We start from the raw sequence: 25,139 nt of genomic DNA on the forward strand, positions 1-25,139 counted from the left end.
CACAGCCCGTCGGGTTCGAAACAGTGGTAGAGGTGCTAGCTAGCGACGCGAGCGCTCATTCGGACCGAGGGCTGATCTGCGACATCGTCCAAATCCGATTCCATGGAACGCAATTGCAAAGCGCTTGCCTCGTCGTCGGAGAGGCGGGCGCTCATTGGCTCCAGCACGGGACTTGCTGAACGGGAGAGATCAACTTGCGGCACAGTCAATCTGATACCGTTTGGCTGGTCAGGGGCTAGCAGGGTCCCCTCGTCCACAAGCGAGTCGCGCTTTCTGGGGAGCTTCTGGCGCATGCCTAGTTCGGAGCCTACGCGCTCGATGCTCTTGAAGTACTGCAGAGTGTTAGATGAGAACCAGAAGAGAAGGGTATCGATGAATGTACTTTGACGGTCTTGACTTGCAGTTCTAGGGTGGCGTCTTCGTCGACGACGATCATCGGGTGCGGGTGCATCTGGAGACTGGACAGCGTCCACATGTGATTCACGCCGCCTTCGATGCACCGCTGAAGAGCTAGGGCCTTGTGTGCGCCTGTGATGATGATCACAACTTCGCGCGCCTGAGGAACGTTAGACTCTGTTGATGGACATGTTGGTATGACTTACATCAAGGACAGTCTGCACGCCCACGGTCAACGCCATCTTCGGCACCTGATCGAGGTTGTTTCCGAAGAACCTTGAGTTGGCCAGAATGGTATCGTATGCAAGAGTCTTCACGCGGGTCCGAGACTTGAGGCTGGAACCAGGCTCGTTGAAGGCAATGTGTCCATCTGGCCCGATGCCGCCGAGGAACAGCTCGATGCCACCAGCACGTTGGATCTTCTCTTCGTAGTCATGGCATTCGACTTCCAGGTCAGGTGCGTTCCCGTTGAGGATATTGATGTTCTCGGGTTTCACGTCGACATGGGAGAAGAAGTGCTTATACATAAAGCTGTGGTAGCTCTCGGGGTGATCACGCGGGATGCCGACATACTCGTCCTGATTGGGTCAGCATCACTCTATATCACGCTGCTGTGAGACATTGGACGCAAGGGTGCGGCGCCATATGCAGGGCGGTAGTTCGTACCATATTAAACGTGACCACATTGCGGAAGGAGACTTGTCCCGCTTTGTGGCGCTGTACAAGATGCTCGTAGATCAGGACAGGGCTGCTCCCAGTAGGCAGACCTAAGACAAAAGGCCTTTCTGGCGTTGGGGCAAAGGTGTTGATGCGCTCTATGCTGCGGCGTCAGTCGATATTAAGACACAACAAAGGAGCGAGGAATGCACCAATGACATAGTCGGCGATGTATTGGGACGCAGCCCTCGGATCGTCTCGAATGATTAGCCGCCTAGAAGCGGTAAGCCGGGTGTCAGAAAACGAAGGTGTGCATGCTCATACATGATGTATGTATTGTTTGTGCCACTTGCAAGGACTGTGAGCGGAGTGAGGGGTCCAAGGTCATTCCTGTAGCGGGATGAGGGCGATTTCTATGAGGACTTCAACAGCTTCACGTCATTCTGGGGCAAGGTAGGATCGTGAGCTCGATCACCATCCAACGTCTCTTCATCGAAATGACAACGGCCAAACTTTCCGCATCTGAACACGTTCACTGCGGCGCTCTCTGTATCGGTCCGCATGGTCGCGGTGCGTCATGCAATGGACGGTTGAGGGTGAACGTAGTGGTACAACGCGCCTATCTGCACCACCTTGGGCCGTGGACCCCAGTCCACTGCCATGTGCAATGTTACAGGAGCATGGCGGGGCGTGGTCATCACCGTCGCGTGTGATAGCAGTGGGAACTTCGCCGGGCGTGGGCCGCAAACTAGCCGTCACGGGCAGCCAGCAACGAACATCACGATAGCAGGCGTCACTGATAAGGCCTTGGTGCTGATGGAGTCGCAAAAGGACAATGTTACATTTCTGACTCGGGTGGTGGCGGGCGGAGAGCGTTGCACTTGTGGCTCTAGTGGGCGTCTTCTAGCTCGCGCAGCCCACTCAGCCCAGGACCGGGGGCTCAACCAACAATGTGGTCGCAGGCGCATGCAGATCCATGCATCGTCGATAAGCAGGCCTGCAACGCCCCGCTTTGACCTTCGATGGCTGTCCCGAGAACCACTGACGACGGCCGTCCGGGCACCTGTAGCCGGCGCCCAAGGCTGCTGACGGCGTTGTACATACGGCTGGCGCTGCGGAACACGGATGCTTGTTGCCCTTTGTGCAGTGTCAGCCTGCGCCAGCGAATCCTTGACCGACGGCTGTCACCTTTGTGTGGGCTTGCAGTCGTTTATCTCTTTGTGGAGGCCAGGCTGTGTCGCGTGCTGTGTCCGCCTCGCTACCCCGATGCAGGTTGGCTGGGGAGATTTGGTCGTGAATGGACCGTGTGAGGACCCTAGCTGACGGTCTGCTTAAAACTGACTGCCCCTCGCCTTCACCTTCGTATCCAAACCCTCGTTTAATTATAGTCTGCTGCTACCGTCGTGTGGTCTGAGCGCGAGCATCTAGTATCTTTATTGTAGCCTGTCTGCTCTCACCTTCTGCATCAACGACGACGTGCACATCTCCGTCTGTCGCAAGGCTCACCTCCGAATCGCGCGCTAATCGCCGGCACAACACCCACACTCACGGGCATCAACATGGCGACCACCGAGGAAAAACAGCCTCCGCACGCGGTCAACTCTCCAGAGCACTCATTGACTGACACCAACTCAAATGAGCTCCCTGCCTCGTGGAAATACAGACGCTTCACCGTTCTCGGTTTCAAGCTGCCATGGTTCGCGTCACCACCCGTCCAGCTCGTCATTGTCTCCTTCGTCTGCTTCATGTGCCCGGGCATGTTCAATGCTCTGAACGGCATGGGTGGTGGCGGCCAACTTGACCCGACTGCCAACAACCGGGCCAACACGGCTTTGTACTCGACCTTTGCTGTTGTCGGCTTCTTCGCCGGCACCTTTACCAACAAGCTTGGCATTCGCACTGCTCTGTCTTTTGGAGGCGTCGGATACTCCATCTACGTTGCCTCGTACCTGTGTTATAACCACACTCAGAACTTGGGCTTCACTACCTTTGCCGGTGCACTTCTCGGTGTATGCGCTGGTCTGCTATGGTGCGCCCAGGGCGCCATCATGATGTCGTACGTAAATTGCCTATGTACGAACTGTATGTGAGACAAACACTGACTTCGTACACCCATCTCTAGGTACCCGCCAGAGGATTCCAAGGGCCGCTACATTTCGTGGTTCTGGATGATCTTCAACCTTGGCGCTGTTATCGGCAGTTTGGTATGTTTACTTTACTTTGAGACCCTGAGAAGTCTAGTTGAGAACTACACGCTAACTCTACCAGATTCCGCTGGGTCAGAACATCAACACCAAGACTGCGGGCACAGTTAACGACGGCACCTACGTCGGCTTCCTTGTCCTCACAATCCTCGGTGCTGCCCTCTCATGGACCCTGGTCGACGCGAAGGACGTCATTCGCGATGATGGATCCAAAGTCATCGTCATGAAGCACCCGTCGTGGAAGTCGGAGATCGTTGGTCTCTACCAAACCTTCTTCACCGACCCGTACATCATCCTTCTTTTCCCCATGTTCCTGGCATCCAACTGGTTCTACACCTACCACTTCACCGAGATCAACGCTGCATACTTCAACGTCCGCACCCGAGCGCTCAACGGCGTCGTTTACTACATCATGCAGATCGTTGGTGCCTATGTCTTTGGGTACGCGCTTGACATCAAGGGTGTCCGCCGTACCACTCGTGCTAAGGCTGCGTGGGGTGTGCTTTTCGCGACCATCATGATCATCTGGGGTTTCGGATACATGTTCCAGAAGACCTACGACCGCGCCTGGGCAGAGGACGAGACAAACCTGAAGAAGGACTGGTCTGACGCAGGTTACGCTGGCCCCTTTGTCCTCTACATGTTCTACGGATTTTCCGATGCCGCCTGGCAAACATCAGTCTACTGGTAAGTTCCTCAAGCACCAACATCTCTAGATCGTAATGCTAACAAACACCAGGTTCATGGGTGCCCTGACAAACAACAGCCGCAAGCTCGCCAACTTCGCTGGTTTCTACAAGGGTATCCAGTCGGCTGGAGGTGCCATCACATGGCGTTTGGACGACACCAAGATTCCCTTCATGACCATGTTTGCTAGCAACTGGGGACTCCTCGCGGGCAGTCTAGTCGTTGCTCTTCCGGTCATCCTCTGGAAGGTTGAGGACACTGTTGCGATCGAGAAGGACATCGCTTTCACCGATGAGACGGTCGCGGAAGTCGCCCCCAAGGCGGTTGTGCACTCAACGCCTGGTGACGCCGAGAAAGTCTAGTCAGGTCTTTGCACGGTTTTCATGATCGGGACTTCATGGGTAATGACGGTGTTCTTCAGCGGTACTTGTTAGTTTATGATACCTCGGCTTGAGTTGCATAGCGGGAATGTGGTCGTTTCATGATAGTGCTACGAACAGCAATTCCCGATGTTCCAAATGAATGAACATCTACTGTCATTATTCACATGCTCAAAGTTGATTGCTGGTGCAAGGGTATGCAGTGTGGATGTGGCACAGTCACGGCGTGGACGGCGTGGTACACAACAGCCGTTTCATCTCGCTGACATCCAACGAGAACCAACAAAGTACCGAGCGCCTGTTACCGAAGAATTTGGAGGACCAGTGGAATGCGCAGGGCGAGGTCAGCAACCTACGCCCCAACACAACCTGACACGTACGCGCCGCAAAGAACCCAATCCTCCTCCGAGACAATCCTTTGCCCTACACATCCCCCATCGTATCAAAACTGTCACGGGACTAACTCTACCGACAGCTGATAGCCCCTTCCAGACTACCAAGCCTTCCGATGCATCTGTCACCGAGCCGGACCGAGGTTGCCACTGCCCAGGACGCCTGATAATAGACCTGCTAGACCGCGACCCACGCCCTCTCCGGATACGATGTTTCAACGGGGCCTCACGAGTTCTCGAATCCACCCTCGCGGGATCGACATGCCGAGGAGAGCCACGAGGTAAGTGACGGTTACAACAGAGTCGTGCAGCAGGGGCGCTAGGTAGGTATGTGGTGTCATCTATTCCCGTGATGCTCGAGCAGCTATCATGCAGGAAGCCTAAGTGCGCTGAGTAAGCGCTATGTAGACTATCTTTAATGTTGAGCACTCTATTGGGGTTGAAAGTATTCAGAGACTCAACGGCCGCGAAGTTGCTAGTCAGATCTGATCGAGCCTTGGCACTAGACAGCGGGAGGCACGTGCTCTCCGCTCGTCATGCATCAAACGCCGTCTGGTCTTACTGGCTGCTCTGTTTGGAGCCCACGTGAAGCTCTGCGATGATCGCCACCGGCGCATAAAGCCTGCAATATGGTTGAATCATACCGCGGCTAAGTCGTCCACCGAAGTCCCATCGTAAACGCTTACGGCAGGATTCGCGTCCCAATGCCGCTAGTGGACGTCGCCGCCCAGCAGATGTAACCGTACCGTAGCAATGGCCGCTCGTCAAACTTCTACGAGACCCCACCAACCCTCGACATGCCAGCAACGCCATGTTTCCGCATATCCATCCAGCGTGCCTGGCGCCAGCGACACGCTGTTGACTGCCGCCCACCGCCAATGCATCAGGCCTTTGCGGCTTCCTTCCCTGTTTCCATTTCCCCTTTGGCCCCCGCGATCGCCCATACGTGCTTGCCTGCCGTGCCCCAGCAGCAGGCCTCGCATACCAGTCCCCGGAGCAATACCTAACTACGTTCGCTAGTGGATACAACCTCTTTGATGTTCTGACAAGCCATACAACTATGCTTAAGAGCCTTTTGCGACATCGGTTCACTAATGCTCCCGGCCCGCGTCTAGTCTCCGTTCACTACGACATTTTCAGACTTTGAACACTCTCGCTGGACATTTGCGATTTAATAGAGAGTCTACAAACAACATTCGTTCGCAAGTCATACCATCGTCACCGTCTGCCGGACTCCCCGTGCCCCTCCATGCCACCTCTTCGACTCAAGCGCAAGAGCGGCCGCGTCACCCTCGTTCCAGAGTCAAACAACTCTCGTGACTTGCATCAAGCTTCAATCGAAAACAACAATCGTTGCTGGTACAAACAATTCATGCTTGATTTCTGGGAAGGGCTTCTCGCGGCTCTCGACAGGATCACCATGCTACCATCGCTTCTGCACTCTGTGCTCCCGTCATCAACTTCACGGAGACGTGTACGGGATGGACTCAGAACCTACGACCGCACTATGGACGACCTACTTCGCGAAGTTCAACGCCTGTTAGAGGCACCACTAGCAACTGCCAAGATGCTGGATATGTCTACGAGGCTGCAGGCGCAATTCGCCCCCAAGTTGCAGTCGAGCGATATCTGCATGTTGCCCTCATACAACCACAAGCTTCCTTCTGGATTCGAGAAGGGGACATATCTGGCTCTCGATGTCGGCGGCTCAACGTTCCGTATCGCACTGGTGGAGCTTAATGGTAGACAGCCAGACGCCAAGAACATGCGCATTGTTGTCATGAAAAGTTACAAGATCGACGAGAAGGTCAGGCAAAGAAGAGGCAACGATTTCTTTGAGTGGATGGCCGAGAAGATTCAAGATGCGCTTGCAAATCCTCTTCTGCAAAATTCCACCGACACGAAGAGCTTTCCTATGGGTCTGGCATGGTCATTTCCTGTTGAGTATGTTACCGCAACATATGTGATATTGCATTGACTGACTGTTTCTAGGCAAACATCTAGTCGAAGCGCAAATCTACTAGCCATGGGAAAAGGGTTCCGTGCGACAGAGGGTGTTCTCGGTCAAGATTTGAGCGAGTTAATCATGGCACCATGCAGAAAGAGGGTAAGACATCGTCATCAACCCAGTATTTACATTCACTAATACCTCCAAGGGCCTGCCCGTACACATGGACTCTATCATCAACGACTCATCGGCGACCTTACTGTCACGTGCCTACGAAGACCCTTCGACGCGTTTTGCCGTAATCCTAGGGACTGGGTTTAACATATCTGTACACCTGCCCGTCTTATCACTTGCGACTACCAAGTACAAGGGCTACCCTCAGCAATGGCTAGATGAAGCTACGCACGTACTCGTCAACACCGAGTGCAGCATGTTCGGCAAAGGCGTCTTCCCCACAACAAGATGGGACGAACAGCTGAACGACGCACACATGCGACCCGACTTCCAACCTTTCGAGCACATGATCAGTGGTCGATATATCGGAGAGATCGTTCGGTTGATCCTAGTAGAAGCCGTTCAAAAAGCCGGTCTGTTCAGCGGAGAAATCCCCGATCAACTAGCTGAGACCTACACCCTCGACACTGGCACTATCGCCGCCATGGAGATGGACGACTCCAAAAATTTGAGCGGCGCCACCGCCCTCTTCCAGTCTAAACACCCCCTCAGCAAGCCACCCACCTACAACGACATCCAGTTCGTCCGCCAGGTTTCGCAACTAGTCTCGCATCGCGCAGCCGCTTTCCTCGCCACCGGTATCCACGCATTATGGGCGCTTAGAACGGAGTCTGAGGGCTTGACTCCTGCATCCGCTGGTCGGATGAGCATTGGTTGCAACGGCTCTGTCATTGAAAAGTATCCCTGTTTCAGAGAGCTATGTCAGTCGCATCTTCACGACCTGACTACTGCATCCGGAGCGGAGCCAAATTCTGTTTCGTTGGAGATTGCGGTTGAGTCGGCTATCTACGGCGCGGCTGTTTCTGTCTGCTGTCTCGAGGGACAGTGAACATTCCGCGACGACGCTGGGATTGCGTCCCGCAACCTTTGCATTTCATGCCTTTCTAGCAGCATCATTGTACATACATTCTCAAGATCTTCTTCCCTTCTCTTCTTCCAATTTAGAAACACTTTACAGCCAGCGTTGAGACATTTACGAAGAGCATACGGGGAGCTTCATTACACGGTTCCCTTTTGGCGTTTTTGGGGCACACATGGCATCGCATGCTTTCGGGCATACGCACGACCTAATGAAATATGTTCTAATCCACCTTCCCTCATTCTTCATGCTAGACACGTGATATACACTTCTTCGAGAAACAGGCGGGAGAGCATACGAGCAACAACGGCTTCAAGCACCAAATCCAGACAATGCCACAAACCGGCACCCGCTCTTCTAGAACATCCAAATACGATAATCGTACGTAATCCACCTCCACCCCTATCTTCCCACCAAACGCAAGCCCACTCCTACCTTTACCCACCTGCCTACCCACAACGCACCGCGCCTCTTACCCACCTACCCTTATTGCCAGTTCTCCACCCCTGTCAAGCAAGAACGGGGCAGACCAAACCCAACTCGGTACCGAGTCTCCGCCCGCTCGCTGCCCAGACACACGAACCGAAGAAAACCGAAAGGGTTCGAGAACGTGACGGTAACTTAGCTAGGAGGATCTGGGTGTCAGGGTAGTAGGGGTAGGAGATACGATAAGCCACGTGGGTACAGCTGCAAACTGTGAAATTGCGCAATAGTTCAGAGGAATGCTGGACCCACTTCCCGAGGTTGCTAGTTGTTACCCTTTTACGGGCGTAGCAGGAAGAGAGGGTTTGGTGGTATGCGCTATCAAACCAACTTTGTAGCTGTAAGCCGAATGCTACATCGTGATAACCCCATCTGTTTATCACACATCCTTCATTCCACCTTCCCCGGAAGTCTCGGGACGTATCCTGTCTTGTTCGGCATTTCTCACGGTACATGTTCGGCCGGTCGGAAGACGCATCTCATCTAATGCGCTGATAACGATGGTAACGATGGTAGTAAAGTTGGTAATGGGATTGGCATATGCAATGTAATGCTACTGTTACACTCCTCCACTCCTCCACACCCCTCCTCTCCAATCCTACTCCAATCCTTACCCCAACACCATCATCAATGTCAACGTCAATGTCAACGTTCAACCCCGAACTCGGTCGAAAACCAAGCCCGGGGATATCACGGTGCGGCACGACACAAGACGAGGTCGGCGACGATGAGGTGTGGATGCGCGTAGAGTGGTATGTTGCAGTTTGTAGTAGGGTCGTCTGGATGGTAACGGTAACGGTAACGGTAACGGTGGCGTTACAGTGCGTGGTTTAGATGCATATCTGTAACTACAACCACGTCGGCGAGGTCTGTGGATCTGGGGTTGTGGGTGCGATGCGATGTGACATGTGCCTTGTAGACGCGATGTCTCTTCGACAGGAAGGTTTTAGTCTACTACCTCGCCGATCGCTGACGAGGTGCTGATGGGGTTGCTATCGTTACATTTCTGCGGTGTGGATGTTATGTATCGTGTCTGCTCATAGTGGTAAGCGACAGGGAGACGGCATGTACGAGGTGACGTTGCGCCAGTGGGAAAGTGTCGCGAGAGATGAAAGGCCGAGTGAATATCAGGAGATGTGTGATGAATACGTGGATATCGATACAGTTGGGAGTAATGTGACATGAGAACAAAATGGTATAGTAATAACGTGCCGAGAAGGGGTAAGTTTCGCCGTCGTATACGGCCCCAGGAGATGTGACGGTAAGCCAAAAGACGTCGTGCCACGGACTGTGCATTCACCGTGTCATGATGGCGCAGCAATACTCAAATATCCATTAAAGAGTGCCATGATGGTAAGGTGAACGCCCAGTCCGTAGCGCAGGTGTACGTTCAGCTTTATACCTGCCTTCTCTTGTTCAATGTCCCCAAGCTCCCAACCCAAGACTCTTCCGTACCTGAAAACAGCTCTTTACACCAACCGCCATTCTTTTCCTCATAAAAGTATTACGAAATGATCCAAACGAATCAACGCAAAGGGTATCATAACAAAGAAAAATAACCTACAACACCACCCATCAACCCCAGGCATCCGAAAAGTACCTCTTCGACCGACTCTTCCCCGCATCCGCCTTCGAGTCCTGCGGAAAGGGCGTGATATGATGAACAACATGCGGCCGATAAACAGCATCAACAGGCGGCATCCAGTCATCCAGACCAAGTGGGAAGTATTCGTAGAGGAGATCAGCACTCTCATCAGGGCTGTTGATGATGCCGATCGAGAAGGATGGGGGCCGCATGGGTGTCGCGCGTTTTCTTTGATGGTCATTAGGTGACGGAGCTTTTTGGGGCTCGTCATCCGTGAGGGAAAGGGTGACGGGGGCTATAGATGCGCGATGCGGGGGCACGCTTCGTGAGATCTCGGGTGTTGATTGGGCGTAGGGTGTGGCGTGTTGGAGTTGGGATGAAGGTGGATCGGGTGGTATCGCTGTCATGGCGCCTGCTGGTATCTTCCAATCGAAGTCTGGGGAGGGCGGCATGTCGTTTGCAGTGAACTCAAATGGCATTTGTAGCAGGTCCATGGGCTTGGACGAGGTCGCAGGTGGATTGGGTGTTTGTTTCGGTGTGTTCTGGTTCGTGTCACCCGTCGGCGTTCGGCTGGGTTGCTGTGGAGTGTGCACCTTGCGTGCTGTTGAACCGCCACTGATGGGCAGGTCCTTGCGGGCCTGGAAGTTGCGCGGGCTTCTTCCTCGCACAATGATTGCGCCAGAGTGCACTTCGCATATTGGTACTTTGACGCCACTGGCAAGGGTTGCTATCACCTTCAATCGCACAACAAAGTGCTGTTGTAGCTCCTTCCTCCGCCCATTGTTTGCAGTCGCGATCCGGAACTGTAGTCGCTTCCAACTGATAGGGAAACTAACATACTCCGAGTCCATGTCCTGCCCGGTCGACAGATCGAGTGGGTATGTCGGTGGCTCCTTCTCAGTTTTGTCTTCGGTGGATGTGCTACCCGTGGCCGGCGTCTTCCACGGGACCGATATTATCTTTACGGGATTGCCCTCGAGTGACTCGGTTGCGGATATGGTGAGTTCTTGGCCAAGGATTGGTATTTGGTCACCTTGGTCGGTCATGAGGAACTGCAGACTCCGGGGAATCGTAATGGTGCCGGTGATCTGAAAGAGGTTCCTCCGATAGCAAGTCAATTCCGACGGCGCCTGTACATCGGCTGCGGTTGCCCAGGGCGATTCGGCCAGAAAGAACATGCCGTGCAGCTGTGCCGACATGGATATCGACACCCTTTGCATGGCATATGTGAGGATGGTGTACGGTACGACGGGTAGCGAGAAGCTGAGGAGCTTGTTGTTGCTCTCGATGCTGGGGCTCTCAGGCACGCCATTCTGATCGTGTGGGTGTATCGACTGCTCGTAGCCGCTCTGGACGTCGGAGAAGGGGTCTTCGTATGTGCTGGGGTAGCGCTTGAGTTGCGGGGGCATCTGCTGGAGGTGGTACGTCGAGTAGGCGTCCTCGCTTCTGCGCAAACATGTCAGTAGCTGTCAGGCAGGTGTCGCGCACTGCACCTACCCAATGAAGGTCTCGGCGTCGAAGTTGGAGCGCTGGTCATACTGCAGCGGCAGCGGCATGGCCATCTGCTGGTCGGGGCCGGTGACGGTCTGGAGCGGTATGTACGACATGGTGTTGGTGTTGAAGTGCTCCATGGCTTGGTGCAGCCTGGCCCGGGTCGAGGAAGAGGTCGCTTCCGAATCGGCGCATGCGCGCAACAATAGCTATGGCGCGGCGACGAGGAAGGCGCGACCGAGGATGCAGTGGCAGGCACGTGGGAGTGGCAGTCGGCGGGTGGTGGTGGTGAATCGGGAACGCTTGGGGCTCTGGGGTTGGAGAGGTGGAGAGATGCGGCAAGGCGAGCGAGCGGAGAAGATGGGGGACGAGACTGCGTGCGCGCTGGCACTGTACAGCGAGGAGCGACACCGGACTAGACCGCACAGCAGGGCTTGGAGCGGTGGCTCGCGGGAACAAGACCAAGCGATGGCCTCTGTAGCTGTCTTGCTGAGGTTGTGCGACAATGCATCTGCATCACATGCGCTTCTGGCCACGGTCGGATAGCCGCGCTGCACAAAGGGTCCCGTCTGCTGTGGGGCTCGGTAGGGGATTTTGACGGGAAGGATAAGCTTGACTACCCCAGGCCACGATGCCAGAGATTCCCAGGCACACTTTGTATATCTTTGCTATGATCTACGAGACACACAGCGCTGGCACGCTGACTCCTTCGGTAGGGCTTCTCGAAGGGTCAAGCCGAACGGTGATCATCCTACGCCATCCCCCCAGTGGCGTCTCCTACTCTAGCTATGGACCCGCTCTTCAGCTGTAAAAATAACCCTGAAAGCCTTCAGCACCTCTAATCCGACGTCGCCTATACGGGAGGACATCTGTGTCTGCATTCTATGCTTGTCTATCGAAATCTGCCATGCCTATCGATTCGATAGCGGAGAGGCGCAGCAGCTCTACCAGGCCAAAGCTCGCGGATCGCCTTACGACAGGGCGGGATCAGCCGAGTGAGCGCGTCGGAAGGGCAGCTCCTTCGAGGCCTTCAGCGACCGTGAGACTGAATCAGACGGCAGAGCTAATGCTGCAAACACCAAGAACCACGGACTGCAGCGTGAGAGACCGCTGATCTTTGGGTGTAATGGTTGGGACTATGATCCTGCGACATGCATGCAGGACAAGCACGAGGTACACGGGAACGCCGACGGACCCTTTGAGAAAACCATCCGATCCGAGTACATACGGCCCACGACCTGAAGGGTGCTTGCATGGTATGACATCAGATCATGGTACGAGCGATACAAGTAACCAATGGGATGCCAGTCAGTCCCGGAGAGCAAAAAGCAACTAGCACACGCACCCAAAATAACCCCCAAACACCGACCAAAACATTATTAACCGAAGTCGCCAGGAACATGAGTATCTGGCAGAGGTACCGAGCAATCAAGCAGGCGGGATCATAGTCCAGGTCGCAGCATCACAGCTGACTTCCTCAAAGTTGTGCATGACATCGAAGCCCATTGCCGAGAAGCCGTCGAAGTTGCCGTCACCGTCCATCTACTTGCGTTAGTACCTTGTCGTGACCAGCATTAGGCGGCTACTTACATAGTCGAGCAAGCATGCATTGCATCCAAGCTGCTTGATCTGTCGCATGCCGAGTAGGATCAGCCCCTGCAGTAGTGTCGAGTATTCTCCCACACCAGGCGATATGACGGGCGATGAAATGCCTCCAGCCGCCTCGTTGAGGTCCTTCAGCGGAGGTATGTATTCGGCAAGTCGTGAGTGATTGTTGTAGAGTACAACAGTTCCCACCAACGCACCGTCTTCTGGTCGCTTGGCTCGGATGATGCCACAAGCCGTCGGGTCCGTGAGCGCAAGTTTGTACACCTCTGCTAGACCCTGGCGATTGCTCGTCTTGATGTGGTCGAGTATCGGTCCCGCATAGTCCCACCCGTACACAAGATCAAATTGTGCGCCTGCGCTCGCTAGACTCTTTGCCATGCCAGTCGGTGGATTCCACGTCTGCAGATTGCGCGCTACCATATTGCAGACAGGACGGGAAAGTGCAGCACCCCAGCCTAGCTGTGCAAACCATGATCGGAGCCGTTTCCGCTCGTTTCCGTGCCCGGTTGGGATTCCAAGATACATACTTGGCAGGCGTGATCCAAGCTGGAATCTCTTGATACCTTCTTTCTGGAGTAGCGTGCGAATAGCCCGGTTGTGTAGGGAATGACCGATGGAGAGCTTTCTCCTTGCTGGGTCAACGAACAAAGCTCCAATTACACCAGTGCCCGTAGCCTTGAAGAAGTACGTTGAGCAGAAGCCGTACAGAGCTTGTGTGCTGCTGTTTCTAACGACAAAATGTGACTCCTCCACTTCTGGATGATGCAGGATGAATGAGCTCGAAGTCGCACTCGACATCTCCGACCGTTGGTTTGGTGCCGTTTCCTCCGCGACAGCTGTGACCAATGTGTCCAGAGCATTACTGTCTCGCTCTTCGTTGAATATTTCCACGAGCCAATGTTGTTTGGATGGGTGAAGCTTTTGGCTCTTGCTGATGGTTCCTGGTAGTGTTCCGGAGGGAGATAGTTCGCCATAAAGTACTCTGACCAGGGAGTTGAGTGCAGTCTCCGTGAAGTCATAAGTGCCTGATGGAGTTAGCTTGTCTGACCCTGTTTTGGATACGGACATGACCTACATATATAGGTCCCAATGGTATTGTCCATTGCAAAGTCATACGGCGAGGAGACTGCGACGACGATAAGAGGTTTCTCACGTCTTTCACCACCAGTCGTGTACTGCATATTGCATATCATCGAGACATGCTTGGTAAAGCCATGCTGATACAAATTCCGGTTGGCATCAGCCGTAAGTACAATGATTGCACTCGCCCGATTGATGAGATTTTCGTGGACTGGCCGGACGCCGTTCGCAGTGTACGATGTGTGAAGCAGTCGTCCGTTGCGCTGTCTAGCAAGAGAACGACCCAGTTCTTTGAAGACTCTTTCTCCGCTCATGACTGAAGAACTCCGGTCCCAAGCAGCTGGCTCGGGTGAGTGACCCGCTGCCCCATTAGCAGCGTCGGATATAGCTCGTGATGCAGCGGATGCCGCCAAAGGCTTCACTAATGGTGTCAGTAGGAGAAGCTCCTCCTCGCTCTCGAGTATGTTCGTCAGTGGTAGAAGCCTGTTCTTGTCGCGTACGACTGTGATGGAGCTGTTGTACGCTTTGGTTGACAGTGCGGTATGCGAAGGTTGTAGCTTTTCCAGGTAGTTGATGCCTGGCGGGTTCAATGCTTTTTCCCAGGATGTGCACTTCTTCTTCATCGCTAGTACACGTCTGAGTGAGTTGAAGATGCGTTCCTTCGAGACCATTTCGCTTTCTATGCCGGTCTTAAGGCCCTTCAGCCCTTCTTGTTGGAGTGAGAACGACCGGCAGAGGAGGACTACGTCGCAGCCTGCGTTAACTGCCATGACCGTGCCGCCGCCTACACCGATGTTGTGACTGAGAGCATCCATTTCTAGACACTCGGAAACCACTACACCGTCGAATTTGAGATCTTTCCGAAGAAGGTCGTCGACGACTTGTTCCGACAGACAAGCGTGCATCGCGTTGAGCCCCGCTGATGACATGGCGCAACCACCAACCATCATGGAATCAAGACCTCTTTCGATGGCCTTCTTAAACGGAACCAAAGCGCTTAGGCTCAGCTGTTCTAGCGACTCTGTGATGATCGGCACGTCAAGTGTTGAGCCCAGAAACTCCAGATTACCGTATGAAGGGAAGTGCTTCCCCAAAGTCACCACGCCAGCGTCCTTGTAGCCTGCCATGAAGGCGCATCCAAAGGCGGATACTTCCTGAGGATCGTCGCCAGCAGTCCGTACCCCCAGAGGCTGATTGCGCGCATTCGTGAGTACATCCAGACATGGCCCGAAGATCCAGTTGATGCCACATGCAGCAATCTCCTGTGCAGTCGACTTGGCTACTTCAAAGGCTAGGTCCGTGGAGCCGGTTGCTGCCATTCCCATGTTACTAGGATACTGGCGGATGTAGATGTCATCGAAAAGGCTGTTGACGCCGCCATTCTCCTGATCGATGCCGATGGCCAGCGGAACAGGGTGTCCAGCATCGTGGGCAATCTTCTGCAGTTCGTAGATAAGCGCAGTAGTATCTTCGGCAGCTATGACAGGTCAGCCTGACAGTGACAGACCGACAAGGTGGAGTACCAACATTTGCAATTCTTGGCAGTAAGTAGTATGGAGCCAACATGATGTTCCTCGATCAGGGTACGAATGTGAGGAGTGACCGAGGTGCCATCGAAGCCCATCATGAACAGTTGGCCCTACAGCACCTTTGTCAGCGAATCCAGTCGCAGCATGGGCGGAAGCGACCCACCATAGTCCTGCATCACGGGCAAGTTAGCCTGACCTGTGGTCACATTGCGCAAACCTCAGGAAGCCTGAGGGGAGGAAATGCGCCCGACGCGAAGCTCACCTATCGAGGTCATCCCAGACAGGGTCCATGTTTTCGACCTTGCTCATAATGACAGCGCTGGTCGCGTCGCGTCGCAATGAAGTCTGTGGATGCGACGTGGGATTTCCGGGTGGGCACCAAGACTCCGCCGGCGTGACTCGCAGATCGGTAATGGTGGATGGGAGATGGGGAGGATGGCACCGTAGCATTCACGCTGTTCGCGGCTGGGGTACGTGATTAGCGAGGCGCTAGAAGCATGCACCCCCGTCCGTCGTTACACCATCCTCGTCCCTCTGCTATCAGCGACATCCACTCTGATGCCACCTCACATGCAACCGCAATCCATCCGGTTCTTTCGGCGCAATGTGATCATCGCTGTGTTACCTCGATCTCACGACGTCGGAATCTACATCCAGTCACCTTGCGCAGTCTTACAGCGTGCGCTCCACGGCAACGATACCGGCCATGGAAGGCAAGTTTGCCCGCCCGTGATGACTCAATGGCATCATCGTGGGAAGATGAGCGTAGTTATGCAGTTGCGATAGAAGTAGTAGGTAGGCGACAGATCCTTTGCAACGGTTGTTGAGTCGCGCCTGCGCAGTACCAACCATCCAATTCATCCTATCATTCTCATTTCTTGATCACATCTCTATACTTCTATCATTATACTCGGCAAGCTTCCTTCATTCATTGACCCTCTTGACACGAAGCACGATGCCTTCAATCGTGCCAATCCCCGACTCCCCCATACGAGAGGACTCATCAGGCGTGATAAAGTTCACAAACTGCCTCCTCGTAAAAAACAATGCCCTAGTCCCCCAAGATCTCTGGATCAGTTCCGCCACCGGAAAGATCCTAAACGGCCAAGAAATTCTGTACTCATATCGTACCGCTCCCGAGCAGATCGTCGACTTAGGTTAGCTTGGACTGTACGGGATACACGTGAAATACATACTGACGTCGCACGTCAGGTGGCCGCATCCTCTCCCCCGGCCTCATCGACACGCAACTAAACGGCGCCTACGGCTTCGACTTCTCCGTAATCCCCTCCGACCGCGAAGGCGGCGCATCAGCCTACGCCAAAGGCGTCTCGCGTGTAAACCGGAGTTTAGTAGCAACAGGCGTAACATCCTACCTACCAACCCTAACCTCCCAACTCCCGTCAGTCTACCAAACCGCGCTCCCCTTCCTCGGCCCCTCAGGCACAACGCGCGACGCAACGCTCGGCTCAGAATCCCTCGGCGCCCACTGCGAAGGCCCCTTCCTATCTCCAACGAAAAACGGCATCCACAACATCTCCGTCCTACGCACCCCAGACGACTCCATCACCAGTTTGGAATCCTGCTACGGGGCCTCGAACCTCACCTCCCCCTCGCCCATCTCCCTAATCACGCTCGCCCCCGAACTCCGCGGCGCACTATCAAGCATCCCATCCCTAACCAGCGCCGGCATCCGCGTCTCAATCGGACACTCAGAAGCCACGTACGAAGAAGCGAAATCCGCGGTAAAAGCCGGCTGTAGTATGATAACCCATCTCTTCAACGCCATGCGTCCCCTCCACCACCGTAACCCTGGTATCTTCGGTCTGCTGGGCACACCCTCCTCCTCCATCACAAAACCATACTTTGGTATTATTGCGGATGGCATACACCTGCACCCCACATCTATAAAGATAGCGTGGAACGCGCATCCAGATGGGCTGGTGCTGGTGACGGATGCGATGAGGTTGGCGGGTATGCCGGATGGGACGTATGAGTGGACGAACGGGTCTAAGATTATCAAGCAAGGCCCCCTTCTTACTCTTGAGGAGAATGGGAAGATCGCGGGGAGTAGCATTCAGCTTGTGGATTGTGTGAGTAACTTTTTGAATTGGACGGGGAGTACGGTGCCGGAGGCGCTGAGGGCGGTTACGGAGACGCCTGCACGGATGTTGGGGTTGGAGGGGGTGAAGGGCTGTTTGGACGAGGGGGCTGATGCGGATTTGTGCGTGTTGGATATGAAGGAGAATGAGGGTGGGGAGAAGAGGTTTGTGGTGGATGAGGTGTGGAAGTTTGGGGTTAGGGTTTTTGAGAGGGGGGTGGAGGCATGATTGCGAACTTTTTTTGTTGGGTTGCATCGATATCAGGTTGTATAGAATAGATTACGCATTTAGACAGCATTCATGGTGTTGTTGTCGTTCGCTGTTAAATCAACATGAGCATCACAGTATCAGCACCAATAGAGACCCTTACAATATAGCTAATGTTGTTCTTCTATCTATCCCTTTCCAATAATGAACTCACGCGAAATTCGTACTCGCGGTTCTGAACTCCCCCATGGCAATATATACAGAAGCAGCGCCGCGACAATATGCGCCAGTGTAGCCTCCAAAACAAAGGCCTACTTTCCGTCCCAGAGACGATACAGAAATGCGAAAGCTATAAACATAGCATGCTACATGTTTGACTAGACAAAAAGAGATGAGTAAAAAAGGAACCGAAATATGCCAGTGATGCGTAGAGACTCGTGAGTCAGTATTAACAAAACGCCGTGGAACACCAAACAGGCGAAATGGACCCAATACCCGTGTGGAGAAGAAAGGAAATCGACAATCATGCTGTGACATCGTTGCAAGAAGAAAAGAAGCGCTCTAAGCCAGGTTCGTCGTTTACTTGAACATCCATTGACAGTGACAAGCGTCATCAGGGTCCACGCGGCGTTGAAGATCAACAAGGTTCTCGCGCTTGCTCTTCCTGTCGAATGTGATGGTTTGCGAAGGTTGAGCGGCAAAGTACTCCTCGTAGCTGGGATCTGACTCTTGTAGCCATATTCTGATTGGGCTGTCGTTCGGGCTAGGTGATGTTACTATTTCGCCGTTATCGAGCATGAGCATTTGTTGACAGTATGGTTGTGATGCCCCAGGGAGCCGACGTTCTTCTATCTTGACGATCCGGGGATAAGGTGCCATGCGAGGGGCTGAAGAAGCATCTGACTCGGAATCTCGAGCGCGAACGGGTGACGGGGCGGCCAGGTTGACAGGGGAGTTTGTTGAAGATGTTGTAGTAGTTTGTGTAGAGCTGGTAGAGACACTGCTCTCAGTCGGCACAGCGACAGCAACATTTACAGCCGCATCGTCGGTTGGGTCGGGCGTGGGTGTAGGCGTGGGCCATTGGGTAGGGAACGAGGTAAATGAGGCTGCCGTCGAGTTGTCGTCAGCGTAGATGTAGCCCTCGATGTATGTCTCGTTCCAGTAGCAATACCAGGGCGTATCACCAGGTTGCACCTTGAAGCGCTGCCTGTAGTTCTCATCTTGTCGTTTTGAGAGTCCTGACCCGGTACTGAGCTCGGTGGGTGACAAGATGACTAGTTTATCGTATCGAGCAGAGAAATGATAGGCTGGACCGTAGGCTTTGAAATCCAGATCGAGTACCAACTCCATCGGCTTAGTATCAAGCACAGGAGTCTGGAGGCCATATAGTATAGAGTTCAACGGCACCGAAGGTCCGCTACCCATGGACGCGACTTGTTGAATCTCACCACCAATGACAGTATCATTAATGGTTATGACGAGCGGAGCGAAGGTCATCCTGCATGACCATGCAGAATACTGATTTGCTTGTGTTAAGCATCCCGACTGCCCGAATTGCGGTAAGCCCAGAGGAAGGGCGAAGGATCCTGTTGGTAGCGGCAAGAGGCCAGACGGTGTTGAGATGGGAACGGCGTCGAAAAGCGATCCATTTTGACCGGTAACCTGCGGTTGTCTAGCGAGAGTTAGTAGATGTTTTCGTTGATGGATCGTGAGTACTTACGCTTCCTCATGAGGGCTGCCATTTTCATTCTGGTCGTCATCATCATTGTGTTTCTTGGCAGCAAAGGTACCAATGGCTGCTCCGAGGGCGACAGAGAATACTAGTATGAGGATAAGAACCACAAGCGCGACGCCCATAGGCACCCTTCCCCATAGTTTCCTCTTACGCCAGCTGACCTTGCCTTCGACTGGCTCCGCCTTCTCCGAGAAGTGGTTCTCAGACGCCAGTAGAGATGCAGAGGACGAGTCAGAGGGTTCTGCTGGTACGGTACTGCTTTGTACAGCGGCAGAGTTGGTAGCCGCGAGATTGCCGGTTTGGGTTTCCGGTCTCTGTGGTGGCAACCGGGCGGGTGTGACGGACGGGAGCAAAGGAACGGCAGGTAGAGGGGGTGGCGAGAATGATCTAGTGCTCAGCGGCGAGACAGGAGATGCGGGTGTGTTGAAAGGATCCTCTGTATCAACTTGGACGGGCGCGGGTATGACACGCGACGACGCGCTTGCCTCGGCTGCCAAAGAAGCCTTGGTGGGTCCTTCCTCTGGATATCTCGAGTACGGTGGCAGCTGCTCGGTATGTCCGTCGGGTCCGATGATATCCTGCTCCTCGCCATCCGGCCCAAGCACTCTGTGGTAACCATTGTTCAGACCCGGGAATCCCACGGGAATAGTCGACTGGACCTGAGGTGGAGGTGGCTGGGCTGGCTCGTCTGGTGACTCTTCGTCGACAATGCCGCTTTGCGAGTACATGGCATAGGGATGTGTCGGCCGCTGCAGTGACATTGATCGATGTGGTTGGCGTTCTGTAGAGCTCGTTGCTACGCTCAGTGGTCGTGCCATTGATAGCTGCGGGTACATGCCATATGGGTGGCTCGGGCCCGTCTCGAACGGGTTCTCGGAATTGCTCGTCGTCGCAAAGGATCCCGCAGAGCTCACAGAGTCGCGATGTCCAAGGGGCCTGTGGTGGCTGGGCCCTCGGTTGAGAGGCGGTCGGCCACCGTCTTGCGTCATCGAATCCCGCACCTTGGCCGTGCTGTTTCGCGTTGCCGTCCTTCGCAGGTCGCTCTGGTGATTCTCGGGCGCCTTCGATGTCGATGGTTGTCGTTGCAGCGCGTCTATCCGGTCGTGATTTTGGCGGTCGCCTTGCCAGGGCTGGCTCGCGTTGGCTGGTCGGAAGCCATCCGAGACGGAGGGCATGAAATCATCCTCGTCGGGGTCGATTTCGTAGTCGTCGTCAAAGACATCGGGGTTGCTCGGCTGGCGCGGTGCTTCGTTGTTGTCGCTGCTGCGTCGGTCCATGACGCCGAACGGTCCCTGAGCCCCAAAGGCCCTTCCTGGTCCCCCTTACAGTCCTCCCCGATGGCAAAGCAGGCGTGTCGTCAAAGAAGTAATCGAGGTAGTGCGCGATCGGTAGCGATGAGCGTCGCGCGGGTAGCGAGTGTGGCGAGAATTGGCGTGTGTCGTGTCGTGTCGTTGGTAGCGGAGAGAGGGTGTATCAGGTTTGGCAGAGGTTGTCCTGAGACGCTGGCGCCACTAAACGGCGCACGGGCGAACACCCAAGCCTGAACATCGATAAGCACCCCTTCGACATCGCATCCTTCGGCTCTCTGACCAGCCCATCAAGCTTCTGACATGCGCACTTTAGTTTCTGCTATGTACCTGCACCTTCTGCGCTTAATTCCCTTCCGTCGTTCTTGAGTCGCTGCGCGTTCATTTTCACCCCTCTCGCATTAATATAGAGTTACTTTAGGACGACCTGGCCTTACCTCACATGCTCTGCCGCTTTTCTGCATCATGTTCACGTGCACTCAGCGTCATGCACGGGATCGCGGGCTCTACGATATGCCACCAGTCGATTGACCCGGGCCCGTCTTCCCTACCGTCGGGCAAAGTGCTTCTTTCTGATCAGACTGGACATACTTCAGACAGCTATCAGGGACGATGTCCGACTATGACATAGTGCACCCGGGATCGATGTTGGGCTGTCATCTGGTCTGCGACATCGACATGCCGATGGACGTTCAGTTCTGCATATATTGCTGAAATACAACACGTGTTGACGGTATGGGACTCGTTACGCTAGACGATGAAGGTAGCAACTATCGCAGAATGATCTCTCTGCCCAGAGCTGCTCAGGTCCCGTGTTCTGTCATCCGCACTGATCGTCAGTGACGTCGACCCTGCCCCTGGAAAGAGGCTCTGAATAGTGGAGTTGATGCCCTATCACCACACAACCTTTTGGATAATAAAGTTGAAGAGCGGACCGGGCACATGGTACTTGTGTACTTGTGCTCTGCATTGGGGAGCCCATGTCAATCTTAGGGCCATGACAGCAACGGCGAGGAATGCCTAGGATGGCCCAGTCTGTTCGCCCGCCGCAGTTCAAGGTTCAGCCTGGGCTCCGACATGCGGCTATGGGGATATCAATTCACCCGAAAGTGCGTACCTATAACGTCAGTTGTTCTCATCCTAACGCCACTCCCGGATACTTGCATCGATTCCATTCGTCAGTTGATGTCTGGGCCGTGCTTGACATCCCTTATCCGACTTGGGATGCTCCTGAACTGCTTTTTGTCATTGATCGTCTGAGAACTCGACTGCAAGCTCAACTTAGAATTTATATGCGTTTACGATACCACCTTCCATAGAAGAAGCCAAGTGATCTCGGTGGATTACTACCTATCAAAATCATCCCGCCCACCAAGTAGGTCGTGGATAGCGACCGCGGGAATCTAGGCAGCAGCCTGGCTAAACGCGAATACCCTCATTTTCGGCCGAGTCCTACTGAGATGTGTGATGCCCTCAGCACAATGGGCAACTCGGGTCCAAAGCAGTGACGGCCTTCTCGTCCGATGTTATCAGATAGCTTACAATCCTCATCCAACACAGATACCGCAGCATCGTGACGCGGCATTACGCATGCTGTGGAGGCTGTGTTCCGGACGGTAGGCAGGTAGCCATATTTGTCGAGTATCGCGGATGAGGTTGCTAGGGGGGACTTGTTGTGATGGGCTGATGGTTCCTGACTAGCTAGTAAATCCCTGCATGCCAAGGAGCACGGCGATAGGTCGTCGAGGGCGTACGTCCTCCGCCCGGTGGAAAAGGGCCAACTCACGATGCTGGGGGCGCGATGAAGTGAAGTGAAGATATAGGTTCGCAGAGCATGCAGCTGGGACGAAGCGAGCAAGGCGGCATGCAGGCGTTTCTTTTTCGCCAGACGAATGCCCCGCCATGCCGCCGGCCTCGCAGCCAGACCCTGAATGCCCCGAGAAGAATGTACCGAAAATCTCAGGGACTAGCAGACACAACACTGGGAGCGCGTGGGCCGCTGTTAGGATTGTTGAGTGCTAGGTCTGCACAAAACCCGTTACTTGTCCCCTTTGGAGCCCTGTACCCACGGCGTGCTAGCATTGCCACGAAACTGATTGCCGCTACTAAACTGCACCTTGCCATTGTCGCGTAGGATTTACTCGTCAAGTACTTAAGGCGGTGAACTCCCCTCCCTCGCCAACACACTCCCTTTCTGCTCCTCACACAACACTATACACTCCTGCAAACATGGCTGCTCGTCCCTCCAACATCGGTATCAAGGCCATTGAGCTTTACTTCCCCAGCCAGGTACGTTGTTGCTGTCGTGGGCGGTGTCGCCGTCCCAATGCACATGCGCCCGCTGCGACTACGCCCTCTACACCAACACGCACTAACAAGTCGCCCACAGTGCGTTGACCAGGCCGAGCTCGAGAAGTTCGATGGCGTCTCCCAGGGCAAATACACCATTGGCCTCGGCCAGACCAAGATGTCCTTCTGCGACGACCGTGAGGGTGAGTCCAAGATTTTCTGCTCGCGCGACCCCGTGTACCCCGAAGAGGAACTGACAGGTGCTCCACCCAGACATCTACTCGCTCGCCCTGACCACCGTCACCTCGCTCTTCAAGAAGTACAATGTCGACCCCAAGAGCATTGGCCGCCTCGAAGTCGGCACCGAGACTCTGCTCGACAAGTCCAAGTCGGTCAAGTCTGTGCTCATGCAGCTCTTCGAGGAGTCTGGCAACTACAACATCGAGGGTGTTGACACCGTCAACGCCTGCTACGGAGGAACCAACGCCCTCTTCAACTCCGTCAACTGGATGGAGTCGTCGGCCTGGGACGGCCGTGACGCCGTCGTGGTCGCCGGAGACATTGCGCTGTACAAGAAGGGCAACGCTCGCCCGACTGGTGGCGCTGGATGTGTCGCCATGCTCATTGGCCCCAACGCGCCCATTGTCATGGACGCTGGCCAGCGCGGCTCCTACATCAGGCACGCCTACGACTTCTACAAGCCCGACTTCACCAGCGAATACCCTGTCGTCGACGGCCACTTCTCCGTCCGCTGCTACACCGAGGCTGTCGACGCCTGCTACAAGGCCTACAACGAGCGCGAGAAGACCCTCAAGTCGCAACAAAATGGAAACGGCGTAAACGGCAGCAGCGAGCTCGAGACTGCTCTCGACCGCTTCGACTACATGGCCTTCCACGCACCTACCTGCAAGCTCGTCGCCAAGTCGTACGCGCGTCTGCTCTACAACGACTACCTCGCCAACCCCTCCAACCCCATCTTCGCCGAGGTTCCCGCTGAGCTTCGCGACATGGACTACGCTACCTCTGTCAGCGACAAGACCGTAGAGAAGACCTTCATGGGTCTCGCTAAGAAGCGCTACGCCGCTCGCGTCCAGCCCAGCATTCAGGTACCGACCCAGTGCGGTAACATGTACTGCGGCAGTGTCTACGGTAGCTTGTGCAGCTTGCTCGCCAACATCAGCAGCCAGGACCTCGAGGGCAAGCGCATTGGTATGTTCAGCTACGGAAGTGGTCTGGCCTCATCTCTGTTCTCCTTCACCGTCAAGGGCAGCACCGAGAACATTGCTAAGCAGCTCGACATCCAAAACCGTCTCGAGAAGAGGCGTGTAGTCGCCCCTGAGGTTTACGACGAGGTAAGTCTTTGAATCCTAGATTACTACAGAACATCCCACTAACATTTCTACCAGATGTGCAACCTCCGTGAGCAGGCTCACCTCCAGAAGGACTTCACCCCCAAGGGAAGCGTTGACACCATCGTTCCCGGCACCTACTACCTCACCGGCGTCGACGGCATGTTCCGCCGCTCCTACGAAGTCAAGCAGTAGACGCCTTGTCTGCCGCATTATACCCACCACAACTTCATTTCTTCCTTCGCTTGCATTCTGAGCATTTGCGGGAGTCATCTCCATGATTCAGCTTAGACTCAAAAGGTTGCATTATTTCACATTTGGCGTATGGGACAGTGGCCCCACTTTGCCAACCGCAGGGTTGTGGGAGTCGTGGTACACGAACATTTACGATGGATGATAGGGATGGGAAGGATCACATGTATATTGTCTAGATCTGCATGGTGGCATGACATGAGTCGTGCCATCTTAATATTGGCTTCTGAATGAGGCATCGACACTGTAGATAGACTAATGCGATGTTTACAACATTACCACGGTCCCACAACGAGGTAAAAGTCTTATCCATAGCGATATCGGCGCCGAATTCCAAGACTCATTTTCATCTACTTTGAACAGGG

General features: G+C 54.4%; 8 protein-coding genes across 8 annotated transcripts; 4 read left to right on the forward strand and 4 right to left on the reverse strand.

Moving 5' to 3' along the window:
• Positions 1–35: 35 nt before the first annotated feature.
• On the reverse strand, positions 36–1,065 carry GNPDA1 (Glucosamine-6-phosphate isomerase 1; the record flags this gene model as incomplete). The annotated part of the gene is made up of 4 exons (XM_051472688.1): positions 36–332; positions 383–556; positions 603–974; positions 1,063–1,065. 4 exons carry the CDS (start codon positions 1,063–1,065, stop codon positions 36–38), a joined length of 846 nt encoding a protein of 281 aa, XP_051323509.1.
• Positions 1,066–2,612: 1,547 nt separating this feature from the next.
• Positions 2,613–4,306, forward strand: J4E85_008464 (uncharacterized protein; the record flags this gene model as incomplete). The annotated part of the gene is made up of 4 exons (XM_051472689.1): positions 2,613–3,109; positions 3,176–3,257; positions 3,322–3,944; positions 3,997–4,306. The coding sequence occupies 4 exons, from the start codon at positions 2,613–2,615 to the stop codon at positions 4,304–4,306; spliced, it is 1,512 nt and encodes a 503-aa protein (XP_051323510.1).
• Positions 4,307–6,223: 1,917 nt separating this feature from the next.
• On the forward strand, positions 6,224–7,727 carry J4E85_008465 (uncharacterized protein; the record flags this gene model as incomplete). Its single annotated transcript, XM_051472690.1, has 3 exons — positions 6,224–6,660; positions 6,709–6,823; positions 6,873–7,727. The coding sequence occupies 3 exons, from the start codon at positions 6,224–6,226 to the stop codon at positions 7,725–7,727; spliced, it is 1,407 nt and encodes a 468-aa protein (XP_051323511.1).
• A 2,088-nt stretch (positions 7,728–9,815) lies between these two features.
• J4E85_008466 (uncharacterized protein) lies at positions 9,816–11,456 on the reverse strand (the record flags this gene model as incomplete). The annotated part of the gene is made up of 2 exons (XM_051472691.1): positions 9,816–11,271; positions 11,323–11,456. The coding sequence occupies 2 exons, from the start codon at positions 11,454–11,456 to the stop codon at positions 9,816–9,818; spliced, it is 1,590 nt and encodes a 529-aa protein (XP_051323512.1).
• A 1,288-nt stretch (positions 11,457–12,744) lies between these two features.
• J4E85_008467 (uncharacterized protein) lies at positions 12,745–15,842 on the reverse strand (the record flags this gene model as incomplete). Its single annotated transcript, XM_051472692.1, has 6 exons — positions 12,745–12,858; positions 12,907–13,949; positions 14,000–15,481; positions 15,532–15,643; positions 15,697–15,703; positions 15,796–15,842. The coding sequence occupies 6 exons, from the start codon at positions 15,840–15,842 to the stop codon at positions 12,745–12,747; spliced, it is 2,805 nt and encodes a 934-aa protein (XP_051323513.1).
• Positions 15,843–16,488: 646 nt separating this feature from the next.
• Positions 16,489–17,863, forward strand: J4E85_008468 (uncharacterized protein; the record flags this gene model as incomplete). The annotated part of the gene is made up of 2 exons (XM_051472693.1): positions 16,489–16,690; positions 16,746–17,863. The coding sequence occupies 2 exons, from the start codon at positions 16,489–16,491 to the stop codon at positions 17,861–17,863; spliced, it is 1,320 nt and encodes a 439-aa protein (XP_051323514.1).
• Positions 17,864–18,421: 558 nt separating this feature from the next.
• On the reverse strand, positions 18,422–20,854 carry J4E85_008469 (uncharacterized protein; the record flags this gene model as incomplete). Its single annotated transcript, XM_051472694.1, has 2 exons — positions 18,422–19,514; positions 19,563–20,854. The coding sequence occupies 2 exons, from the start codon at positions 20,852–20,854 to the stop codon at positions 18,422–18,424; spliced, it is 2,385 nt and encodes a 794-aa protein (XP_051323515.1).
• A 2,259-nt stretch (positions 20,855–23,113) lies between these two features.
• ERG13 (3-hydroxy-3-methylglutaryl coenzyme A synthase) lies at positions 23,114–24,717 on the forward strand (the record flags this gene model as incomplete). The annotated part of the gene is made up of 4 exons (XM_051472695.1): positions 23,114–23,173; positions 23,274–23,376; positions 23,447–24,525; positions 24,580–24,717. 4 exons carry the CDS (start codon positions 23,114–23,116, stop codon positions 24,715–24,717), a joined length of 1,380 nt encoding a protein of 459 aa, XP_051323516.1.
• Between the last annotated feature and the right edge of the window lie 422 nt (positions 24,718–25,139).

The sequence above is a fragment of the Alternaria conjuncta genome (genome assembly GCF_024043145.1).
Source record: "Alternaria conjuncta strain BMP 0040 chromosome Unknown scaffold_13, whole genome shotgun sequence".
NCBI classification, from domain to species: domain Eukaryota; kingdom Fungi; phylum Ascomycota; class Dothideomycetes; order Pleosporales; family Pleosporaceae; genus Alternaria; species Alternaria conjuncta.